This window comes from Oncorhynchus tshawytscha, linkage group LG02, assembly GCF_018296145.1.
Source record: "Oncorhynchus tshawytscha isolate Ot180627B linkage group LG02, Otsh_v2.0, whole genome shotgun sequence".
Taxonomy (NCBI): Eukaryota; Metazoa; Chordata; class Actinopteri; order Salmoniformes; family Salmonidae; genus Oncorhynchus; species Oncorhynchus tshawytscha.
The window spans coordinates 38,037,327-38,059,970 of NC_056430.1; the positions used below are offsets into that span (position 1 = coordinate 38,037,327).

The 22,644-nt window shown below is 43.7% G+C and overlaps 1 protein-coding gene across 2 annotated transcripts in view; it reads right to left on the minus strand.

Moving 5' to 3' along the window:
* The window catches only part of LOC112216217 (growth/differentiation factor 11), a 51,794-nt gene that overhangs the window by 5,366 nt on the left and 23,784 nt on the right, over nt 1–22,644 (minus strand). For both annotated transcript variants that reach the window (XM_024376065.2, XM_024376057.2), the window contains exon 2: nt 4,078–4,451. In XM_024376065.2, the coding sequence (XP_024231833.1) occupies nt 4,078–4,451 (374 nt within the window). The remainder of the gene's footprint in view (nt 1–4,077; nt 4,452–22,644) is intronic.

The following is a 22,644-nucleotide window of genomic DNA, read 5'->3' on the forward strand; positions in this document are numbered from 1 at the left end:
TCCTGGAGGGCAGGCGGTGTGTCCCCGTTGATGCGCTGGGCAGACCGCACCACCCTCTGGAGAGCCCCGCTGTTGCCAGGCGGTTATACAGCCTAACAGGATGCTCTCAATGGCGCATATGTAGAAGTTCACTAGGGTCTTAAGCCAAATTTTTTCAGCCTCCTGAGGTTGAAGAGGCACTGTTGCGCTGCCTTCACCACACTATCTGTGTGGATGGACCATTTCAGGTTGTCAGTGATGTGCATGCAGAGGAACTTGAAGCTTTTCACCCTCTCCACTTTGGTTCTGTCGATATGGATGGGGGCGTTCCCCCTCTGCTGTCTCCTGAAGTTCATGATCAGCTCCTTGGTTTTGTTGTCTTTGAGGGATAGGTTATTTTTCTGGCACCACTCCACCAGGGCCCTCACCTCCTACCTGTAGGCTGTCTCGTCATTATTGGTAATCAGGCATACCACTGTTGTGTCATCTGCAGACTTGATGATTGAGTTGGAGATGTGAGTGGCCATGCAGTCATGGGTGAACAGGGAGTACAGGAGGGCGCTGAGCATGCACCCTTGTGGGGCCCCCATGTTGGGGATCAGCGTAGCAGAGATGTTGTTGCTTACCCTCACCTGAGGTCGGCCCGTCCAGAAGTCCAGGACTCAGTTGCACAGTGCGGGGTTCAGACCCAGGGCCCCGAGCTTAGTGATGATTTTGAAGGGCAATCTGGTGTTGAAGTTTGAGCTGTAGTCGATGAACAGCATTCTTAAATACATATTCCTCTTGTCCAGATGGGATAGGGGAGTGTGCAGTGCGATGGCGATTTTCATCCATGAATCTGTTGGGGCGGTATGCAAATTGTAGTGGGTGGCGGGTAAGGTGAAGGTGATATAATGGGGGCAGGTAGACAAATCCCTGAGCCAACTAGGTGGAAAATCTGTCTATGTGCCCTTGAGCAAAGCACTTAACCCTAATTGCTCCTGTAAGTCGCTCTGGATAAAAGCGTGAGCTAAATGACAAAACATTTTATGTAACTAGCCTCTCAAAGCACTTCATGATGACAGAAGTGAGGGCTACGGGGAGATAGTAATTTAGTTCAGTTACAGTCGTCATTGTAAATAAGAATTTGTTCTTAACTGACTTTCCTAGTTAAATAAAGGCTAAATAAAAAATAAAAACAGTGCCTTCAGAAAGTATTCAGACTCGTTGACTTTTACATCATTTTGTTGCATTACAACCTTATTCTAAAATGTATTAAATAGTTTTTGTTCCCTCATCATTCTACACACAACATCCCATAATGACAAAGCAAAAACAGTTTTTAGAAATGTATTACAAATAAAAAATGGAAATATCACATTTACATAAGTATTCAGACCATTTACTCAGTAATATGTTGAAGCACATTTGGCAGCAATTACAGCATTGATTCTTCTTGGGTATGACGTTACAAGCTTGGCACACCTGTATTTGGGGAGTTTCTCCAATTCTTCTCTGGAGATCTTCTCTAGCTCTGTCAGTGTCACACCTGCCTCCCCCTCCTTGGCACTCGAAGGTGCCAGGCTCCCCATCATTACACACACCTGCCTTCCCCACGTCACAAGCATCAGTGATTATTGGACTCACCTGGACTCAATCACCTGTTTATTACCTCCCCTATATTTGTCATTTCCCCATCTCCGGCATCCCACCTAGGCGTGCCTGACGGGCCTGCCGAGGCACGGGCGCTGGACAAACCGGCTGGGCGTAAACTCCCGACGAACCGGCAGAGGCATGGGAGTCTGGCGAGCCGGCTGAGGCATAGGAGCCCGACGATCCGGCTGGGATGTGAAAGCCTGTCGATCCCGCTGAGGCGTGGGAGCCCGATGATCCGGCGGAGGCGTAGCAGCCTGACAAGCCGGCTGGGCGTAAAAAACAGACGATCCGGCTGAGGCCCGACGTGGGATGGGCACCTCCTGAGCAACCGGGGCAAGAACCTCTCGAGCCAGCTAGGGCGTGACAGCCAGAAGAGCTGGCTTAGGCACCCCCGGTTCCATCAATAGCGGCCCCCGGACCCGACGTCACCCACCGGAACGCCAGCTCTCCCCGATGCTTCGTATGATGGGTGCTGCATTCTGTAACGACCGACGCTGGAGTCGAGAACCTCAATTTCGAGTCTCATTGCAAAGGGGCTGAATGCTTATGTAAATAAGGTATTTCTGTTTTTAAATTTGCAAACAATTCTAAAACACCTTTTTCACTTTGTCATTTTGTGGTATTGTGTGAAGATTGCGGAGGATTTTTGTATTAATTTAATCCATTTTAGAATAAGGCTGTAATGTAACAAAATGTGGAAAAAGTCAAGGGGTCTGAATACTTTCCGAAGGCTCTGTACCTTTGCTTTTTGGGGTACAGGAACAATGGTGGACATCTTGAACCAAGTGGGGACAACAGATTGGGATAGGGAGAGATTAAATATGTCCGTAAACATTTCACCCAGCTGGTCTGCACATGCTCTGAAGACGCGGGATGTCATCATAAATGTCTTACGTCGGCCACAGAGAACATAATCTGATTACGTTACTGAGTTTGGGTAATCTAAAAGTTAGGTTACTGAGTATGATTTTGGACATGTAACTAGTAAATGTAACGGATTACATTTAAAAAGTGCCTTACCCAACCCTGGGTTTTAAAGACACATAATACTGAGGGGAGGATGTCAGTCGTATCAGTTGATGCAAAGCTGACCTCTGTTAACATAAATTGAATGGCCAACATTCTATACGCTTAGCTTGATCTATGATCTCGAGAGTCATCCACAGGTTACCATAACCTTGACCCTTGGGCATGCGAGAGCAGCGAATATTTTACTCCAGCATGTTTATTTTACAAAGCCCTCATATTTCCACAGAAATCCCAATTTAGACTTGAGTAGTTTTTTGTGATGCTTTCCACAGAATAAATAAGCTGAGTCCAGAAGGGTCAACCCACATCAGCTTGCGCTTTAGGGCTTTTGTTGCTATGGGGGAAAGCAAAAAAATATAGGTTCAGAGGGGAGTTTGCCTCTTTCTTTACTTTTTGTGTTTTGTTTTATTTTTGTACACAGGCCTCTGTCTTTCTTCTTCTCTTTAAGAAAAACAGAGCTTGCTGCTGTGCAAGGATTCATTGGCTGAGAGGCCAGAGTCAACCCCTGGGCCATGCTGTGAAGAGCTGAACCAAATTAAATTACTAGTGGGTTACCATTTCGTGATGCTTAATGGGGAAGAAACTTGACTTACTGTATGTAGTAATTTGGGTTTGAGATTGGCTAGCTGGGGCCCAACCAAATCTCGCTTAGGGCCCCCCCAAAAGGCTAGAGCCGGCCCTGCCAATGGCTCTCAAGTGATCTTTCCTTGATTCTTCTTCTTCCTATCTCGCTGCCTATTTCTCAACCTTATTGGAGGAGAAGGTCCAAGGTCCCTCCCTTTAGACCTTCTTTTCCAATGCATTTTGAGAAAGAGGCATGAAGAGAGGATGCCAGGGATCGAGGAGAGATTCATTTACATTGGGTGTTTCTCATTTGGGCAAAAGACCATCCTCTCCTCCGAGACCCGGAAACCAATAAGTGGTCGAGTAGTCGAGGAGTGTCAATTCATTAGTAGGCAAACAGAAGAGTGTCCTCCCCTCCTCGATAACCACCTTTCATCGATGATACTCATGTGTATCCTACCATGGAAGAGTTTTGAAATCTGCCACACCCCCTTGATAAAGGTTTAACATCAGCCCTTGTTTTGTCAGAGGAGAAAAACATGCACGTTTAAAAACAATATGCTGCGTATTGTTTTATCTATAAAATGTCTTGCACAACTGAATTTGTTTTTAACACTTTACACATGTATCTGGGGATCCACCCCGTAAACGTAATTAGTCTAATGACGTGCGAGTGGAGAAGGACCGTCTCAATTCAAGCAAGCGCATTGACATTCACGTTCACTCTCCTCGCCGACCCTCCTCGATTAACTTTGACCTTGTTCAAAAGGAGGCTAGAGAGGACGCAGGAGGTGAGCAAATCTCATTTATAAAAGGCCAAAGTGTCATTGTGTCAGTGGGTAAGGCTGCGACAGGTCTGAGGGTCCTTACCAGCCCTTCCTCCCCCGGTCTTAGCGAGGTCACTGCTAGGTCGTTGCCGCTCTCATCGAAGGCGTTGATATCGATCCCCCAGTTGGTGTGCGGCTGCTTGAACCAGTTCTGCAGCACGTTTTTGAAGTCGATGCTCTGCCAGTGGCCCACGCGGGAGTTGAGCTCGATCTTCAGCGAGCGGATCCGGATGTGGCGGCTGCCCTGCTCCGTGACGGGCTTCAGCCTGAGGATCTGCAGGTATATGGTGGAGGTCTGCTGTAGCGGCCGTAGGTACACCCACAGCTGAGCCTTCAGAACCTTGGTGAACATGAGCTTGGGGCTGAACTTGAAGAAGCAGCAGCTAGGCTTGCCATCCACCTGCACCAAGGGCTCCGCTGTGGGACAGAGACAGAGAGGGTTTCCACATGAATACAGGTTTAATATCTGTAAATACAAGTAACTGCCAAAATAAGGGGAACACTTGAGTAAATGAGGGATACAAAGCAGGTGCTTCCACACAGGTTTGGTTCCTGAGTTAATTAAGCAATTTACATTCCACCTTGCTTAGTTAAATAAAGGTTAAATAAAAAAATTAATAGGGTCATGTATAAAAATGCTGGGCAGGCCATTATTTTGGCTATCATGGCTACAATCCCATAGGATGGCAATTCCCCCATCCACAGGGCACGAGTGGTCACTGAATGGTTTGATGAGCATGGAAACTATGTAAACCATATACCATGGCCTTCTCTGTCACCAGATCTCAACCCAATTGAACACTTATGGGAGATTATGGAGCATCACCCGAGACAGTGTTTTCCACCACCATCAAAAAAACACCAAATGATGGAATTTCTTGTGGAAGAATGGTGTCACATCCCTCCCATAGAGTTTCAGACACTACGGCATCTATGAAGCCGCTCTGGCTTGTGGTGGCCCAACTCCCTATTAATAAGACACTTTATGTTGGTGTTTCCTTTATTTTGGCAGTTACCTGTACATAGATATGCAGTTGAATTCAAAAGTTTACATACACTTAGGCTGGAGTCATTAAAACTCATTTTTCAACCACTCCACAAATTTCTTGTTAACAAACTATAGTTTTGGCAAGTTGGTTAGGACATCTACTTTGTGCATGACACAGGTAATTTTTTCAACAATTGTTTACAGACAGATTGTTTCACTTAGAATTCACTGTATCACAATTCCAGTGGGTCAGAAGTTTACATACACTAAGTTGACTGTGCCTTTAAACAGCTTGGAAAATTCCCCAAAATGATGTCATGGCTTTAGAAGCTTCTGATAGGCTAATTGACATAATTTGAATAAATTGGAGGTCTACCTGTGGATGTATTTCAAGGCCTACCTTCAAACGCAGTGCCTCTTTGCTTGACACCATGGGAAAATCAAAAGAAATCAGCCAAGACCTCCACAAGTCTAGTTCATCCTTGGGAGCAATTTCCAAACGCCTAAAGATACCATGTTCATCTGTACAAACAATAGTACGCAAGTATAAACACCATGGGACCACGCAGCCTTCATACCGCTCAGGAAGGAGACGCGTTCTGTCTCCTAGAGATGAACGGACTTTGGTGCGAAAAGTGCAAATCAATCCCAGAACAACAGCAAAGGACCTTGTGATGATGCTGGAGGAAACAGGTACAAAAGTATCTATATCCACAGTAAAACAAGTCTTATATCGACATAACCTGAAAGGCCGCTCAGCAAGGAAGAAGCCACTGCTCCAAAACAGCCATAAAAAAAGCCAGACTACAGTTTGCAACTGTACATGGAGACAAAGATTGTACTTTTTGGAGAAATGTCCTCTGGTCTGATGAAACAAAAATAGAACTGTTTGGCCATAATGACCATTGTTATGTTTAGAGGAAAAAGGAGGAGGCTTACAAGCCGAAGAACACCATCCCAACCGTGAAGCACGGGGGTGGCAGCATCATGTTGTGGGGGTGCTTTGCTGCAGGAGGGACTGGTGTACTTCACAAAATAGATGGCATCATGAGGGGGGAAATTATGTGCATATATTGAAACAACATCTCAAGACATCAGTCAGGAAGTTAAAGCTTGGTCGCAAATGGGTCTTCCAAATGGACAATGACCCCAAGGATACTTCCAAAGTTGAGGAAAAATGGCTTAAGGACAACAAAGTCAAGGTATTGGAGTGGCCATCACAACGCCCTGACCTCAATCCTATAGAAAATGTGTGGGCAGAACTGAAAAAGCATGTGCGAGCAAGGAGGCCTACAAACCTGACTCAGTTATACCAGCTCTGTCAGGACGAATGGGCCAAAATTCACCCAACTTATTGTGGGAAGCTTGTGGAAGGCTACCCGAAACATTTGACCCAAGTTAAACAATTTAAAAGCAATGCTACCAAATACTAATTGAGTGTATGTAAACTTCAACTGTACATACAAGTTCACAAACAAGGTGTCAGCATATAAATGAAGATCAATGACACTGGACTGGAGCATGGCTTTACAAATATCAGTTTAGCGTTGTATGTTGTCAATATCTTCTTTCATACTTTAAGATGGTTAAAAAGGTATTGTCTTTGAAAAAAAGACTTCATAATGAAGATTTCAAATATCATGGTGGAGCACTGGAGCTATTATAATATTGCTTTATACTGGTTCAATCCTTTCAGTTCTACACCGTGCCTGGGGGGAAGGGGTTTGGGTCGATTTGGAATTGAGCAACTGACTTATGTCACCCAATGCGAGCTTGCCGCTCTCCAAATCCAAGAGCAGCCATTGGTTTTCACCACTAAATAACTGACACAGCATGGAGATCCCGCCTAATGTGGGGATCAGGGGTCAAAACCAATCTCCACACAGCTGCCACCAAAATCACAGGCAGGAGGAGGGATGGGGAGTTAGATGGGTGTCTGAAGAGCCAGGAAAACAGCTAAGCAAGACTAGTCATCAAATGGTTAATAGATCCCTTGAGCAAGCTCATGATCGAACTGTCAGTTAAACCATCAAAATGATTTGCCGTTTTGGATCCACTTCTAGTCTAGATCCAGTTAACTAACATTAGTGGAGATTTGAATGGGCTCTGTAGAGCTAAACCGTATGTTATAGTCATTTGGGGAGAGTACATATTCTCTGTAACACCCAAATTAAAAGTTATGGTTACTGTTGCAGTCAATGAAGTAAAAAAATAAATAAAAATGCTGTCAAGATTTATTACCAGATAATCTAAATGACACCATACCAGGTAAAGTATTTTAAATAGAAGCACACTGTTTTTAAAGGAGGCATGCTTATTTAAAAAATGCATGTATTTGGTTGATGCATTTATTACAATGCATTGAGGGGCCCCTTGCTAAATCCAGTACCAACATTTTATGGAAGAAATTATATACATACAATGCACCAAATATTATCAATGAGTTACATTCAACATTGACAGCAACCTAGTTTGGTCTTGAAGCAGACAGCCGAGAGTGTTAATGATCTAGAGACTCAGCTGAATAAAGGCTTGTGTTCCCTCTCATTGTTCTCTGCTGAGAAGTGTGTTGCTGCCTCATTTTAACATAAAGTGCAGGGACCTGTCAATCATTTCTAAATCTGAGGTTGCTCAGGCAACCTGCCAAGGCTTCCTCGGTCAAAAGGTCACTTTGGCACCTCGGCCTAGTTAAGAAATGGGGTCAGGGGTCAAAACCGTCAGCCTTTTACATCCTCTGGGTGCTGGGGAGTTGCAGTCCTTATAGCCAAATTGAGTTTGAAGGTCAAGGTCGAACCTATGGCGATGGTAATATGTTTTTCTTCACAACAGTCCTTTCACCTATTCACACAGAGAGACCATTTTATATTTCAAAGGTAAACAACTTATTCATCCACAATTCTTGTTGTGTTTTGGGTGGGGTTTAAGCAGGCAATGGTGAATTGTTTACCAGACTTCGACTGACTAGAAGAGAACACAGAACAATACTTTTTTTTTTACACTGAACAAATGTTGTAATTGATTTAGCAGGCATGCATAGAGGAATATGAATTCAATGAGGTAAAGACAGAATCATATCCATTAGAAGAGTTCAGAGGAACATTGAATAAGTGCCAAGCGAGAGACAGACGTGGTCCTTCAGCCTGTATTACAAGGGCCAGTCATTAGTGAGTGTAAATTATACAGTGTCTCACGGTGGACAAACAATATGTCAATGTTCCTTTTGGTGGGTTGCTTGGGTCGCAGCAATTAACGTGTTGTGTTGTTGTTGTGTTTGCTCATCATCACCAAACCGGGAATGAATGATTCTGCAGTTTTCTCCGGGTTTACTTGAGATTACTATTTGTTGTTGTTTTTCTGATGCATAGTGAATGGTGAAACATTACCAATACCTTTCCACACTGTACCTTTATCCAAATGAACAACTAACCAACAGCTGAAAGAAAAGACTCCCTTGAAACAACCGGTTTGAGTTGCTTTGGCAATTCACTTTCTTCTATATGTCTTCTGCAATAAGCTGAGACCTAAAGTAGAGTTTTCTACGTAATCTGAGAGGCAGGTTTTTCTTGTTCATGCTACATTTAGTGCCATATAATAGTAAGTTATTAAACACACATGCACAACATATGAGCTACATCATGCTAAACAATGAGAGCATTGATTGGTAAAATCAATTTGTGCCTTTATTGAGCTTGAATGGGAAAAAATGTAGGGAAACTCAGTGAAATGTGCATACCTGCAGCCTAATTATGTCATATACCTTGGCAGAACTTTCCATATTAAATGAGGGAGGCTTGTAAAGATCACTCAAAACCAATGAGATTTTAAGCCTTGAAATAGCTTGATCCCTTTTGCCAGGAAATATTACTGATGAATAGAGTTAAGTATTTTTCTGCCAGTGGGGTCTAGCAACATTTATGTGTCTTCATTTCCTGTACCCATTTCTTTATAACGGAAAATCCCTCCCCAATCCCCCAGTCTACTTACCTCTTCATCCAAACCTGGTGCACAAGCTCAGGTTTTGCATACAGCACCACCTTACCTGTGCAATGACAACCCCTCTCTCATCAGAGTCCCTTCTGCCTACCTCCTCTCAGAAACATAGCTGCTGGAAGATGTTTGGGAGTAGGGCTGCTGCGATTTGTCGCACTACAGACGGCTGTATCAGTCTGCTAATACAGGACTAGTAAAGGCCCAATGCAATGACAAGCCCTCTACTTTTGTGAATTGATCATTTTATTTTTATATTCAGATTTTTCAGGAGGTGCTGCAGCACCCTCAGCACCCCTATTTCCCGCGGCTATGCACAGAAACACAATTCAACTGTTGACTGAGATATCAACCTTCACCTACTTCTGGCTTTTCTTACAAAGACAACCAAGAAGGACTCATACATGTGAGCAGTGTTTAAAATCAAATATTATTTGTCACATGCTTCGTAAACAACAGGTGTAGACTAACATTGAAATGCTTACAGGCCCTTCCCTTCAATGCAGAGAGAAAAATATAGAAATAAAAATAATAACAAAAGGAATAAATGCACAATGAGTAATGATAACTTGGCTATATACACGAGGTACCAGTACCGAGTCGATGTGCAGGAGTATGAGATAATAAAGGTTCAGTGCCTTCAGAAGGTATTCGTACCCCTTGACTTATTCCACATTTTGTTGTGTTACAGCCTGAATTCAAAATTGATTAAATATGTTTTTTTTCTCACCCATCTACACACAATTCCCCATAATGGCAGAGTGAAAACATGTTTGTAGATTTTTTTAACGTTGATTGAAAATGTAATAAAGAAATATCTAATTTCATAAGTATTCATAAGTAAGTATTCACACCCGAGTCAATACTTTGTAGGAGCACCTTTGGCAGTGATTACAGCTGTGAGTCTTTCTGGGTAAGTCGAGCTTTCCACACTTGGATTGTCCAACATTTGCCAGTTGTTCTTTTCAAAATGGATTGCTGATCATTGCTAGACAACCATTTTCAGGTCATGCCATAGATTTTCAAGTAGATTTAAGTCAAAACTATAACTTGGCCACTCAGGAACATTCACTGTCTTCTTGGTAAGCCACTCCAGTGTAGATTTGGTGTTTTAGGTTATTGTCCTGCTGAAAAGTGAATTAATCTCCCGGTGTCTGGTGGAAAGGTTTTCCACTAGGATTTTGCATGTGCTTAGCCTCATGCTGACGTTGAGGGAGAGATTGTTGTCCTGGCACCACGCTGCCAGGACAGTGACCTTCTCTCTATAGGTGGTCTCATCGTCGTCGGTGATACCACCATCGTGTCGTCATGAAACTTAATGATGATGTTGGAGTTGTGCACAGCCACGCAGTCGGTGAACAGGGAGTACAGGAGAGGACTAAGCACGCACCCCTGAGGGGCCCCCGTGTTGAGGGTCAATGTGGTGGATGTGTTGTTGTCTACCTTCACCACCTGGGGCGGCCTGTCAGAAAGTCCAGGATCCAGTTGCAGAGGGAGGTGTTCAGTCCCAGGGTCCTGAGCTTAGTGATGAGCTTAGAGGGCACTATGGTGTTGAACACTGAGCTGTAGTCAAGGAACAGCATTCTCACATATGTGGATCTGTTGGTGTAGTATGCGAATTGGAGGGGGTCTGGGATGATGGTGTTGATGTGAGCCATGACCAGCCTTTCAAAGCATTTCATGGCTACAGATGTGAGCACTATGGGGCGATAGTCATTTAGACAGGTTACGTTGTCGTCCTAGGGCACAGACTGTGGTGGTCTGCTTGAAACATGTAGGTATTACAGAATGAGTCAGGGAGAGGGTGAAAATGTCAGTGAAGACTCCCGCCAACTGGTCAGCGCATGCTCTGAGTATACGTCCTGTTAATCTGTTTGGCCCTCCGGTTAACTTGTTTAAAAGGTCCTACTCAAACATTGGCTACGGAGAATGATATCACACAGTTGCCTGAACTGCTGGTGCTCTCATGCATAGTTCAGTGTTGCTTGCCTCGAAGTGAACATAGAAGACATTTAGCTTGTCTGGTAGGCTTGCGTCACTTGGTAGGTCGCATCTGGGTTTCCCTTTGTAATCCGTGATAGTTTACAAGCCTTACCACATCCAACAAGTGTTAGAACTGGTATAGTAGGATTTTATTTTAGTCCTGTATTGACGCTTTGCCTGTTGGATGGCTCATCAGAGGTCGTAGTGGGATTCCTTAAAAGCGGCAGGTCTAGCATTAAGTTCAGTGCAGATGTTGCCTGTAATCCATGGCTTTTGGTTGGGATATGTACTGTACTTACGGTCACTGTGGGGACGACGTCGTCAATACTCTTTTTAATGAAGCCAGTGACTGATGTGGTAAACTCCTCAGTGTTATCGGATGAATCCCGGAAGACATTCCAGTCTGTGTTAGCGAATCAGTCATGTACCTTAGCATCGGCTTCAATGGACCAGTTCCATATTGAGCACTTCACTGGTACTTCCTTTTTGAAATTTTCCTCGTAAGCAGGGATCAGGAGGATAGGAGGGAATATGCGTTTCTGTGTGTGGAGTAAAGGTGATCTAGCGTTTTGTTGTCTCTAGTTGCACAGTTGACATGCTGGTAAACCAGAAGTGCATTTTCTTGTTTGCTTATGGCCCTATACAGCTCGTTGAGTGCAGTCATAGTGACAGCATCAGTTTGTTGTGGTAAATATATAGCTACGAAAAATATAGACGAAAACTCTCTTAGTAAATAGTATGGTCTGCAGCTTATCATGAGATATTCTAACTCAGGCGAGCAAAAACTTCCCTAACATTAGAGATTGCGCACCAGCTGTTGTTAACAAAGAGACACCCCTCCCTCTCTCAGCTTAGCCAAAACTGCCATTGGTCTTGACGATGCATGGAAAAGCCCATGAGGTGTATATTATCCATGTTCTTGTTCAGCCACACTCCGAGAAACAGAGTATATTATAGTTCATCAGGTCCCGTTGGATAGTCCTGAACGGAGCTCGTCCAGTATGTTCTCTAGTGATTGTACTTTTGCCAACAAAACAGAGAGCAATGGCGGTCTACATGCTCGCCAATGTAGTCTAATCATGATGCCACCTCGCTTGCCTCTCTTTTCCCACCGCTTCCTCTTTAGAGTCCCAGTGATCAGGGCCAGGTCCAGGGTAAGCATAACATCCAGAGCTTCTGATGAAATCTTCATCCAAATCGAGGTTAGTAATCGCTGTTAAGATGTCCAGCAGCTGTTTTCGGTCATAGGATCAGTGTACAAAATAGCAGATTTGGTCAGGAGCCCATAACACGGCAGCTATCCAATGCAGCGCCATCATAGGACACATGCCTGTTTTGTTCTTCTCTCCTGTTTCCACTACGGCAGTGTAGAGTGCTGCTCTGCTTCATTACTGTAGCCACTTATTTCCCTACGGTGTGATGGGAGCATATGTAGCACATGAATTTTAACTGCCAAGGCACAGCAGGTCTGCAGGTGGGACTACTGAACATCTGGCCCTCTCCCTGGGTACCTGTTTTCCAATGCTAGCTCGGGGCACTCTATGTGTTAATGTAAGGGGAGACTTATAAAGTATAAGGGTTTATTCACCAATGTCATCTGTCCATTCAAATACCTCCAAGGCCATTTCAAAGCATGCTATGTTTTAATGGTTGGCAGTAATACTACCAGGTGGTGCTGCATGGACGTGGCAAGAGAAGAACGAATGTGATGACCACATTTTTAGGAGATGCAAAATACATTTTACACACAGAGAGAAGAGTGTAGGCTATATTACTCACACCATAGGCTATGTTGCACAACACATCAACACATTGCCGTATGAGCTGACCTCAGAGAGTGGCTTATGTCGTTTCCAAATCTCAAATTAAAATGATGGTGTCCCCAAACCAGACACAAAAAACTAGTCTGACATTAGATAGAAAGGTTGCAAACAGACAATCCCATTGCCTCGTTATGCAGACAGTTCACAATGGAGCCTTCTGCTTGGTCTGATAGGAGGCACACAGAGAATGTAGATTAAGTTGATGGAATATTTGATGGAGACACCACATCCAACCTCTCCAGTCCTATTTGTATGAAGGCAATCTGGGCTGACAGACAGACAGGGTGGTTTGTGTACCCTGCTGTCTGTCAAAAGGCTAATCCTTAGAGCCAACCCCGTAACTTCACCCAATCAACCCATGCAGACCATTCACTGGTTATAAGGGAAAAGTGCCAATAAGATAGTGTCAGAGACAAGCAAACAATTGTGGTTACTGTGGTTGTACATTCACTGAGAATCGATATGTTTATGATACATCTGTTAGTAAACAATATAGTTGTTCCATGTTGCACTAAGACAGCAAGTTCAATTCAGTGTGCTTCCTGTTTCTTGGATTCCTAAAAATGTAATGATCATGGTTTGAACTTGCATTCAAACAACATTGGTGGTTTTGAAGTCCCCACGTGTGTGTGTGTGTGTGTGTGTGTGTGTGTGTGTGTGTGTGTGTGTGTGTGTGTGTGTGTGTGTGTGTGTGTGTGTGTGTGTGTGTGTGTGTGTGTGTGTGTGTGTGTGTGTGTGTGTGTGTGTGTGTGTGTGCATCCACACGTGCAGTAAAAGGGAACATCGTGCCAATCAGGCTCAATAGATAGACTGCCAAAAAAAAGAGCGAAAAAATTCTGAAAAACGGTAATCTATTGTGAATGTCCAAAACGATAGTGCATAATGGCATAAATCAAGATGGGGATTGCATTTGCATATATATCTGTATTTTCTTTTCTTAATGGGAAATGCAAATGTGCCATTTTGTGGCGAGTGCACATTTGGGAGCCCTGGCGTTAGATAAATGTGACTCTAGGGTATCCCCGCACACCTCGGCAAATTAATCATTGTGACACGTTCACGACCCTTCTAATAAGACAGAGGCCACAGTGCACCCCCTCAACCATCCCACCCCCACTCCCTCTTTGTCTCTCGGGCTGCCCCAAAGGGGAGGAGAGGAGGGTGGGTGAGGCAGGGGTAGAGGTGGGGAAGGGGGGATGTGAAGTTAGACCCGTCATTCAGACCCCCTCCCCTGGGACAACGGCAGGCACAAGACTCCTATTAGGACTGAGCACAGGAGCCCCCCAGGAGCAACAAAAGACACCTCCTAATACTCCCTGTTCCAACCCAGTGAGCGCACACACATACACACACACACATACACAGGGGCCCCAAACAGACTCTCTCCCCAAGACAGGGATAGGGGTCTCTTATAATAATAAAACCCTTCCACAGAAAAGAACTGAACCACAGAAATGCATGCAGAACTGTGGGAGAGGGAAATGGAGAAAGGGAGGGAGGGAGAAAGAGAGAGAGCGCAGTGAGCTGAAATAAGCCGGACAGCTGGACAGCAGGAAACGAGAAGGGTTTTGGGTGTGTTGTGCGTGTCCGTGCATGCATGCGTGTGTGTGCGTGCATGTGTGTGTTCTGATGGATTCTGACCGAGAAGGGATATTATGACCGATTCTGGAAAGCAACAGATTCTAAAAAAGAATTTAAAGAAAATATTGCCAAATCATATAAACAACATAATGTCCATTCATTTCAACTAAAGTGCCTTCAGAAAGTATTCATAGCCCTTGACTTATTCCACATTTTGTGGCATGAATTCAAAATGGATTAAATCTATTTTTTTCTCACCCATGTACACACAATACCCCCATATTTTTCCATATTTTTTCAAACCCCTAAATCGTTACATCTTAGAATCACCTTTGGTAGTGATTACAGCTGCTAGTCTTTCTGCATACGTCTCTAAGAGCTTTGCCAACCTGGATTGTACGGTATTTGCACATTATTCTTAAAAACATTATTCAAGCTCTGTCAAGTTGATTGTTGATCATCGCTAGACAGCCATTTTCAAGGGGTGTGGGGGTTCAACTAAGCTAAATGAAATTGTTTTAGGAAGTTCAAACAAAGGATCCTTTTGCTATTTGATTTAGAATTTTAAGACCCTTTGAAGTATCAAAAGTATTTTAAAAAATATTGTCCTTCGTGCTATTAGCCCATACAAACACATTTAATAACAGATTCACGACATGGAACAACAGATAGTACCTCCAAAGAATCTAAAGAAAGTTTGTCCTGAAGTGTCTGTCAAATATCTGAGAGATATAAGAAAGATCAAGAAACACTTGTTAAATATATATATGTTTTTTTAACATGAATTTAACCCCTTTTTCAACTGGTACTGGTGGACCTTCAGGCGAATCCTGTGAGGCCTGTGGGCATCCTAGAGTAAACAACCGACATGTACGTGTTTGCGCGAGTCTCACCTCTCCAAGCTGTACGTGTCCCTGTGAGTCTCACCTCTCCAAACTGTACGTGTTCCTGTGAGTCTCACCTCTCCAAACTGTACGTGTTCCTGTGAGTCTCACCTCTCCAAACTGTACGTGTTCCTGTGAGTCTCACCTCTCCAAACTGTACGTGTTCCTGTGAGTCTCACCTCTCCAAACTGTACGTGTTCCTGTGAGTCTCACCTCTCCAAACTGTACGTGTTCCTGTGAGTCTCACCTCTCCAAACTGTACGTGTTCCTGTGAGTCTCACCTCTCCAAACTGTACGTGTTCCTGTGAGTCTCACCTCTCCAAACTGTACGTGTTCCTGTGAGTCTCACCCCTCCAAACTGTACATGTTCCTGTGAGTCCCACCTCTCCAAACTGTATGTGTTCCTGTGAGTCTCACCTCTCCAAACTGTACGTGTTCCTGTGAGTCTCACCTCTCCAAACTGTACGTGTTCCTGTGAGTCTCACCTCTCCAAACTGTACGTGTTCCTGTGAGTCTCACCTCTCCAAACTGTACATGTTCCTGTAAGTCTCACACCTCCAAACTCTACGTGTTCCTGTGAGTTTCACCTCTCCAAACTGTTCAGACACTACAGACAGAATTAGACAGATCAGTTGTACCGTCTTCAGATGAGTCCCAAGACCCTTGTGGGGTCATAGAGCTAAACGGAGAACATCGTCGTGTTCGTGACAGTCTCATACAGTTGAAGTCGGAGGTTTACATACACTTAGGTTGTCATTAAAACTCATTTATCACCCACTCCACAAATTTCTCGTTAACAAACTATAGTTTTGGCAGGTTGGTTAGGACATCTACTTTGTGCATGACACAAGTAACCTTTCCAAAAATTGTTTACAGACAGATAATTTCACTGTATCACAATTCCAGTGTGTCAGAAGTTTACATACACTAAGTTGACTGTGCCTTTAAACAGCTTGGAAAATTCCCCAAAATGATGTCATGGCTTTAGAAGCTTCTGATAAGGCTAATTGACATCATTTGAGTAAATTGGAGGTGTACCTGTGGATGTATTTCAAGGCCTACCTTCAAACTCTGCCTCTTTGCTTGACATCATGGGAAAATCAAAAGAAATCAACCAAGACCTCAGAAACAAATTTGTAGACCTCCACAAGTCTGGTTCATCCTTGGGAGCAATTTCCAAATGCCTGAAGGTACCACGTTCATCTGTACAAACAATAGTAGGCAAGTATAAACACCATGGGACCACGCAGTCATACCGCTCAGGAAACAGATGCGTTCTGTCTCCTAGAGATGAACGGACTTTGGTGCGAAAAGTGCAAATCAATCCTAGAACAACAGCAAAGGACCTTGTGAAGATGCTGGAGGAAACGGGTACAAAAGTATCTATATCCACAGTAAAACGAGTCCCATATCGACATAACCTGAAAGGCCGCTCAGCAAGGAAGAAGCCACTGCTCCAAAACCGCCATAAAAAAAGCCAGACTACTGTTTGCAACTGCTCATGGGGACAAAGATCATACTTTTTGGAGTAATGTCCTCTGGTCTGATGAAACAAAAATAGAACTGTTTGGCCATAATGACCATTACAAGCTTACAAGCCGAAGAACACCATCCCAACCGTGAAGCACGGGGATGGCAGCCTTATGTTGTGTGCTTTGCTGCAGGAGGGACTGGTGCACTTCACAAAATAGATGGCATCATGAGAGGGGAAATTATGTGCATATATTGAAACAACATCTCAAGACATCAGTCAGGAAATTAAAGCTTGGTCGCAAATGGTTCTTCCAAATGAACAATGAACCCAAGGATACTTCCAAAGTTGTGGCAAAATAGCTTAAGGACAACAAAGTCAGGGTATTGGAGTGGCCATCACAATGCCCTGACCTCAATCCTATAGAAAATTTGTGGGCAGAACTGATAAAGCGTGTGCGAGCAAGGAGGCCCACAAACCTGACCAAGTTACACCAGCTCTGTCAGGAGGAATGGGCCAAAATTCACACAACTTATTGTGGGAAGCTTGTGGAAACTTTTGACCCAAGTTAAACACTTTAAAGGCAGTGCTACCAAATACTAATTGAGTGTATGTAAACGTCTGACCCACTGGGAATGTGATGAAAGAAATAGAAATTAAAGCTGAAATAAATCTTTCTCTCTACTGTTATTCTGACATTTCACATTCTTACAATAAAGTGGTGATCCTAACTGACCTAAGACAGGGATTTTTTTACTAGAATTAAATGTCAGGAATTATCAACAACTGAGTTCAAATGTATTTGGCTAAGGTGTATGTAAACTTCTGATTTCAACTGTATTTCCATGGAGGGGTTAGTAGGTCAAACCGTTCATACGCCACAGACAATTTGTCATGGACGCTATGTCACCATTCACGGAAGATGTGAAAGTGCAAAGTATGCGGATGCGGTGAATTGAGATGCATCCAATGCAAGAAAACAGACATCTCTGGCTTAAACGAACACATTTGTATGGTGATTTTTTGATTATGCTAATTATATTTCCGCGGGGATTGGCCTTGTGTTTTAGGTTATTGTCCTGCTGGAAGGTGATTTTGTCTTCCAGTGTTTGTTGGAAAGCAGACTGAACCCAGATTTCCTTTAGGATTTTACCATTGCTTAGCTCTATTCTGTTTCTTTTATCCTAAAAAACTTCATAGTCCTTGCCGATGACAAGCATACCCATAACATGATGCATCCACCACCACAAATATGAAGAGTGGTACTCAGTGATGTGTTGTGTTTGAATTGCCACAAACATAAGACATTGTATTCAGGACATAACGTTTATTTCTTTGCCACATTTTGCAGAATTACTTTAGTTTCTTATTGCAAACAGGATGCACGTTCTGTACAGGCTTCCTTCTTTTCACTCTGGCATTTAGGTTAGTATTGTGGATTAACTACAATGTTGTTGATCCATCCTCAGTTTTCTCCTATGAGAGCCATTAAACTCTCTAGTTGTTTTAAATTTACCATTGGCCTCAATTCCCGAGTGGTTTCCTTCCACTCCAGCAACTAGTGATAGCAATTAGTGTTTTTGAGGTTAGTTCGGTTTTGGTTTGATTATTAAAAAGGAATCACGGTTTTCGATTTTGGTTTTGATTATTTTTTGGACATTAAATGCACGATGCATTATGTGGGTTGAATGATGTGACAACACTGAATAAAGCAATTAATAAAAGTCCCACGATGGTAGTGACTGCCATTTCTGCTTATCACTTACAGTGAGGGAAAAAGTATTTGATCCCCTGCTGATTTTGTACGTTTTCCCACTGACAAAGAAATGATCAGTCTATAATTTGAATGGTAGGTTTATTTGAACAGTGAGACAGAATAACAACAACAAAAAATCCAGAAAAACGCATGTCAAAAATGTTATAAATTGATTTGCATTTTAATGAGGGAAATAAGTATTTGACCCCCTCTCAATCAGAAAGATTTCTGGCTCCCAGGTGTCTTTTATACAGGTAACGAGCTGAGAATAGGAGCACACACTTAAAGGGAGTGCTCCTAATCTCAGTTTGTTACCTGTATAAAAGACACCTGTCCACAGAAGCAATCAGTCAATCAGATTCCAAACTCTCCACCATGTCCAAGACCAAAGAGCTCTCCAAGGATGTCAGGGACAAGATTGTAGACCTACACAAGGCTGGAATGGGCTACAAGACCATCGCCAAGCAGCTTGGTGAGAAGGTGACAAGAGTTGGTGTGATTATTCGCAAATGGAAGAAACACAAATTAACTGTCAATCTCCCTCGGCCTGGGGCTCCATGCAAGATCTCACCTCATGGAGTTGCAATGATCATGAGAACGGTGAATCAGACCAGAACTACATGGGAGGTTCTTGTCAATGATCTCAAGGCAGCTGGGACCATAGTCACCAAGAAAACAATTGGTAACACACTATGCCGTGAAGGACTGAAATCCTGCAGTGCCCGCAAGGTCCCCCCTGCTCAAGAAAGCACATATACATGCCTGTCTGAAGTTTGCCAATGAACATCTGAATGATTCAGAGGACAACTGGGTGAAAGTGTTGTGGTCAGATGAGACCAAAATGGAGCTCTTTGGCATCAACTCAACTCGCCGTGTTTGGAGGAGGAGGAATGCTGTCTATGACCCCAAGAACACCATCCCCACCGTCAAACATAGAGGTGGAAACATTATGCTTTGGGGGTGTTTTTCTGCTAAGGGGACAGGACAACTTCACCGCATCAAAGGGACAATGGACAGGGCCATGTACCATCAAATCTTGGGTGAGAACCTCCTTCCCTCAGCCACAGCATTGAAAATGGGTTGTGGATGGGTATTCCAGCATGACAATGACCCAAAACACACGGCCAAGGCAACAAAGGAGTTGCTCAAGAAGAAGCACATTAAGGTCCTGGAGTGGCCTAGCCAGTCTCCAGACCTTAATCCCATAGAAAATCTGTGGAGGGAGCTGAAGGTTCGAGTTGCCAAACGTCAGCCTCGAAACCTTAATGACTTGGTGAAGATCTGCAAAAAGGAGTGGGACAAAATCCCTCCTGAGATGTGTGCAAACCTGGTGGCCAACTACAAGAAACGTCTTACCTCTGTGATTGCCATCAAGGGTTTTGCCACCAAGTACTAAGTCATGTTTTGCAGAGGGGTCAAATACTTATTTCCCTCATTAAAATGCAAATCAATTTATAAAACATTTGACATGCGTTTTTCTGGATATTTTTGTTGTTATTCTGTCTCTCACTGTTCAAATAAACCTACCATTAAAATTATAGACTGATCATTTCTTTGTCAGTGGGAAAACGTACAAAATCAGCAGGGGATCAAATACTTTTTTCCCTCACTGTATTAACCATAATTTATTTATTTTATTTTACAACTTTATTATTTAATTCTAAGTCATTCTCTCATCTCTATAGGGCGGAGAGGGCGCAGAGGTCAGAGGGACCCACAAAAGGAAAGATGTTTTGATAGGCTGTTTTGGTAGGCCGTCATCGAACTTGTTCTTAACTGACTTGCCTAGTTAAATAAAGGTTCATATATTAAAAATAATAATAATAATTTAAATGATGCACTCCCTCCATTCCCCCATCTTTGGGCTCTCTGTTTTCCCTCACTGTGCTATTGAGGCAGCCCTGAAGCACATTTAAAGCCCAAGGCTCAAGGCTCAAAGCCCAGGGCTCAAAGCTCAAGGTTCAAAGCCCAAGGATAAAAGTTCAAGGATAAACGTTCAAGGCTCAAAGCCTTGGCCAAGGATTTTCACTGTGGACAAAATCACTGTGACCAGGCCTTGTTAGCCAGAGCGTGTTCCCCATTCTCCTGTCCTTTAGAACTGAGTCCCTGTCCTTTAGAACCATTTTCTGTCAATACTATTCACTTGACAATGTCCATACAATGTGGAAGTATCTGTTATCCCATTCCGAATCAGTCACAGCTCTTTTTCTTCCACCAGCACTGTACATAAAAATAATCAAACTTGGCTCCGGGCCTAAATAACATTTGGACGTTTGGACAATGTGCTGCTTCCATATAATTAACTTCCGAGGTTGATCTCGGCTCTCGGCATGCTGAAACGGAAATGCATGCAGCCATAGGCGATGGATGAATACAGTAAGGAGCCACTCTCAGGGCCACTTAGAAGGGCTAAAATAAAATGTTCATGCAGATATTCCTCAGCTGTGGCAGTGGCGATCCACTCAATCCGCACCATCCGAACCTCTTTCAGGCACCTCAAAATCCTGGTGTGATCCGGCATTGTGTCCATGCTGCATTTCCTCTGATCAGAGATGCCTTAATTTAGGATTAATGGGCTCCGCCATAAACGTCTCCGCAGCACCGCCTCCACAGCCCGACTCACCCGTCAGTAATAATCCCCTCAATGATCTCCATTTTATATTTTCTCTCCTCTCCTCCTCTGCCCTCCTCTCCTTTCTTCCGGTCTGTTCCTCCTCTACACAGTGCTTAATTACTGGTGGGAAGTAATTATTTCCTTTTTTAGTGAGACGTAACATCTGTTTCAGGTCTTTTTAAGTGTACCTATAAAAGCCCCTCTATGATTTTGTCCCTTAAGGATAGGACTGGGCTGCTTGTTGCTCCCTGTGGACCCCCTCCCCAACACTCCCCCATGCAACCTTCCACCACTCTGCATGCCCACGCACTATGGGCCACATACAGCGCAGCAGGCTGGATGCTACAGTAGCGCCCTGAATCCCCTTAACAGGCACTGAGCAGCATACCAGCTTACTAGTGGGTACACACACACACCACAGGAGGAAGTGATGCCGTTACTGGTCTGATGATGGTCATCGTAATGTCTTAAGTCTCCCAAGTTTTCCACAGTTTTCCACACCGGGACTGGTTGATGTGGTGGGTACATGGGGAGAGCGTGGGAATACGGAACGAAAGGTGGAAGGAGTGAGATTCCTGAAAACGCTGGTGAAATTTTCACCCCCTGTATTAATAGGTTTTGGTCCGTGGAAATTCTATTAGCCATAAAATGTACAGTGTGTTCAGTGTGTACAGTGTGTTCTTCTATTTCAACGAAAGAACAGTAATGACCCAGCGTCCAAACAAGTCATCACCAAAGTTTATCTTCCCCTTCAGAGGCTCTCTCAGTGGACGGGAGTGACTGAAAAGGGACAGGAACAGGTGTCACCATTAAACATGGCCTTCCATGGAATGAATAAATATATAAAAACCTCACATAGTCATTGACTTCCCACACACACTGGCCAGTGAGCTGAAGACAGTCCGGCTTCTGCTGGCCTGTCCTTTTAGCGCTCTCCCTCTTAATGTTTATGGTTCCTGCACCTTCAGGAAATGACCCTTTTATAGGGTCAACACTATAAAAGACTTGTGGTTTTTTGGTGGGAGTGGTTGGTGTGTGTTTGTGTATGTGTGTGTGTGTGTGTGTGTGTGTGTGTGTGTGTGTGTGTGTGTGTGTGTGTGTGTGTGTGTGTGTGTGTGTGTGTGTGTGTGTGTGTGTGTGTGTGTGTGTGTGTGTGTGTGCGAGTGTGCGTGTGCGTTGCGTGCATGCTTGTATGGGAGTGGGGGTAATGCTGTGTAAGCTGGTTCTCCTTTGCTGCTGAAGAAAGAGACCCAATGAGGTTAATTGGCTCCTCATCCAATATATCACATAGCTGTGAACTCTGTGACCCTTTTTGTCAATAGGGAGACTTTTGTCACTGTGTGTGTGTGTGTGTGTGTGTGTGTGTGTGTGTGTGTGTGTGTGTGTGTGTGTGTGTGTGTGTGTGTGTGTGTGTGTGTGTGTGTGTGTGTGTGTGTGTGTGTGTGTCCCTAGTTTCTTATGTTTCTCAATTGTTAATTGACAAAAATCGAAAAATAACAGAACTAATATGGTAATCCAAGTGT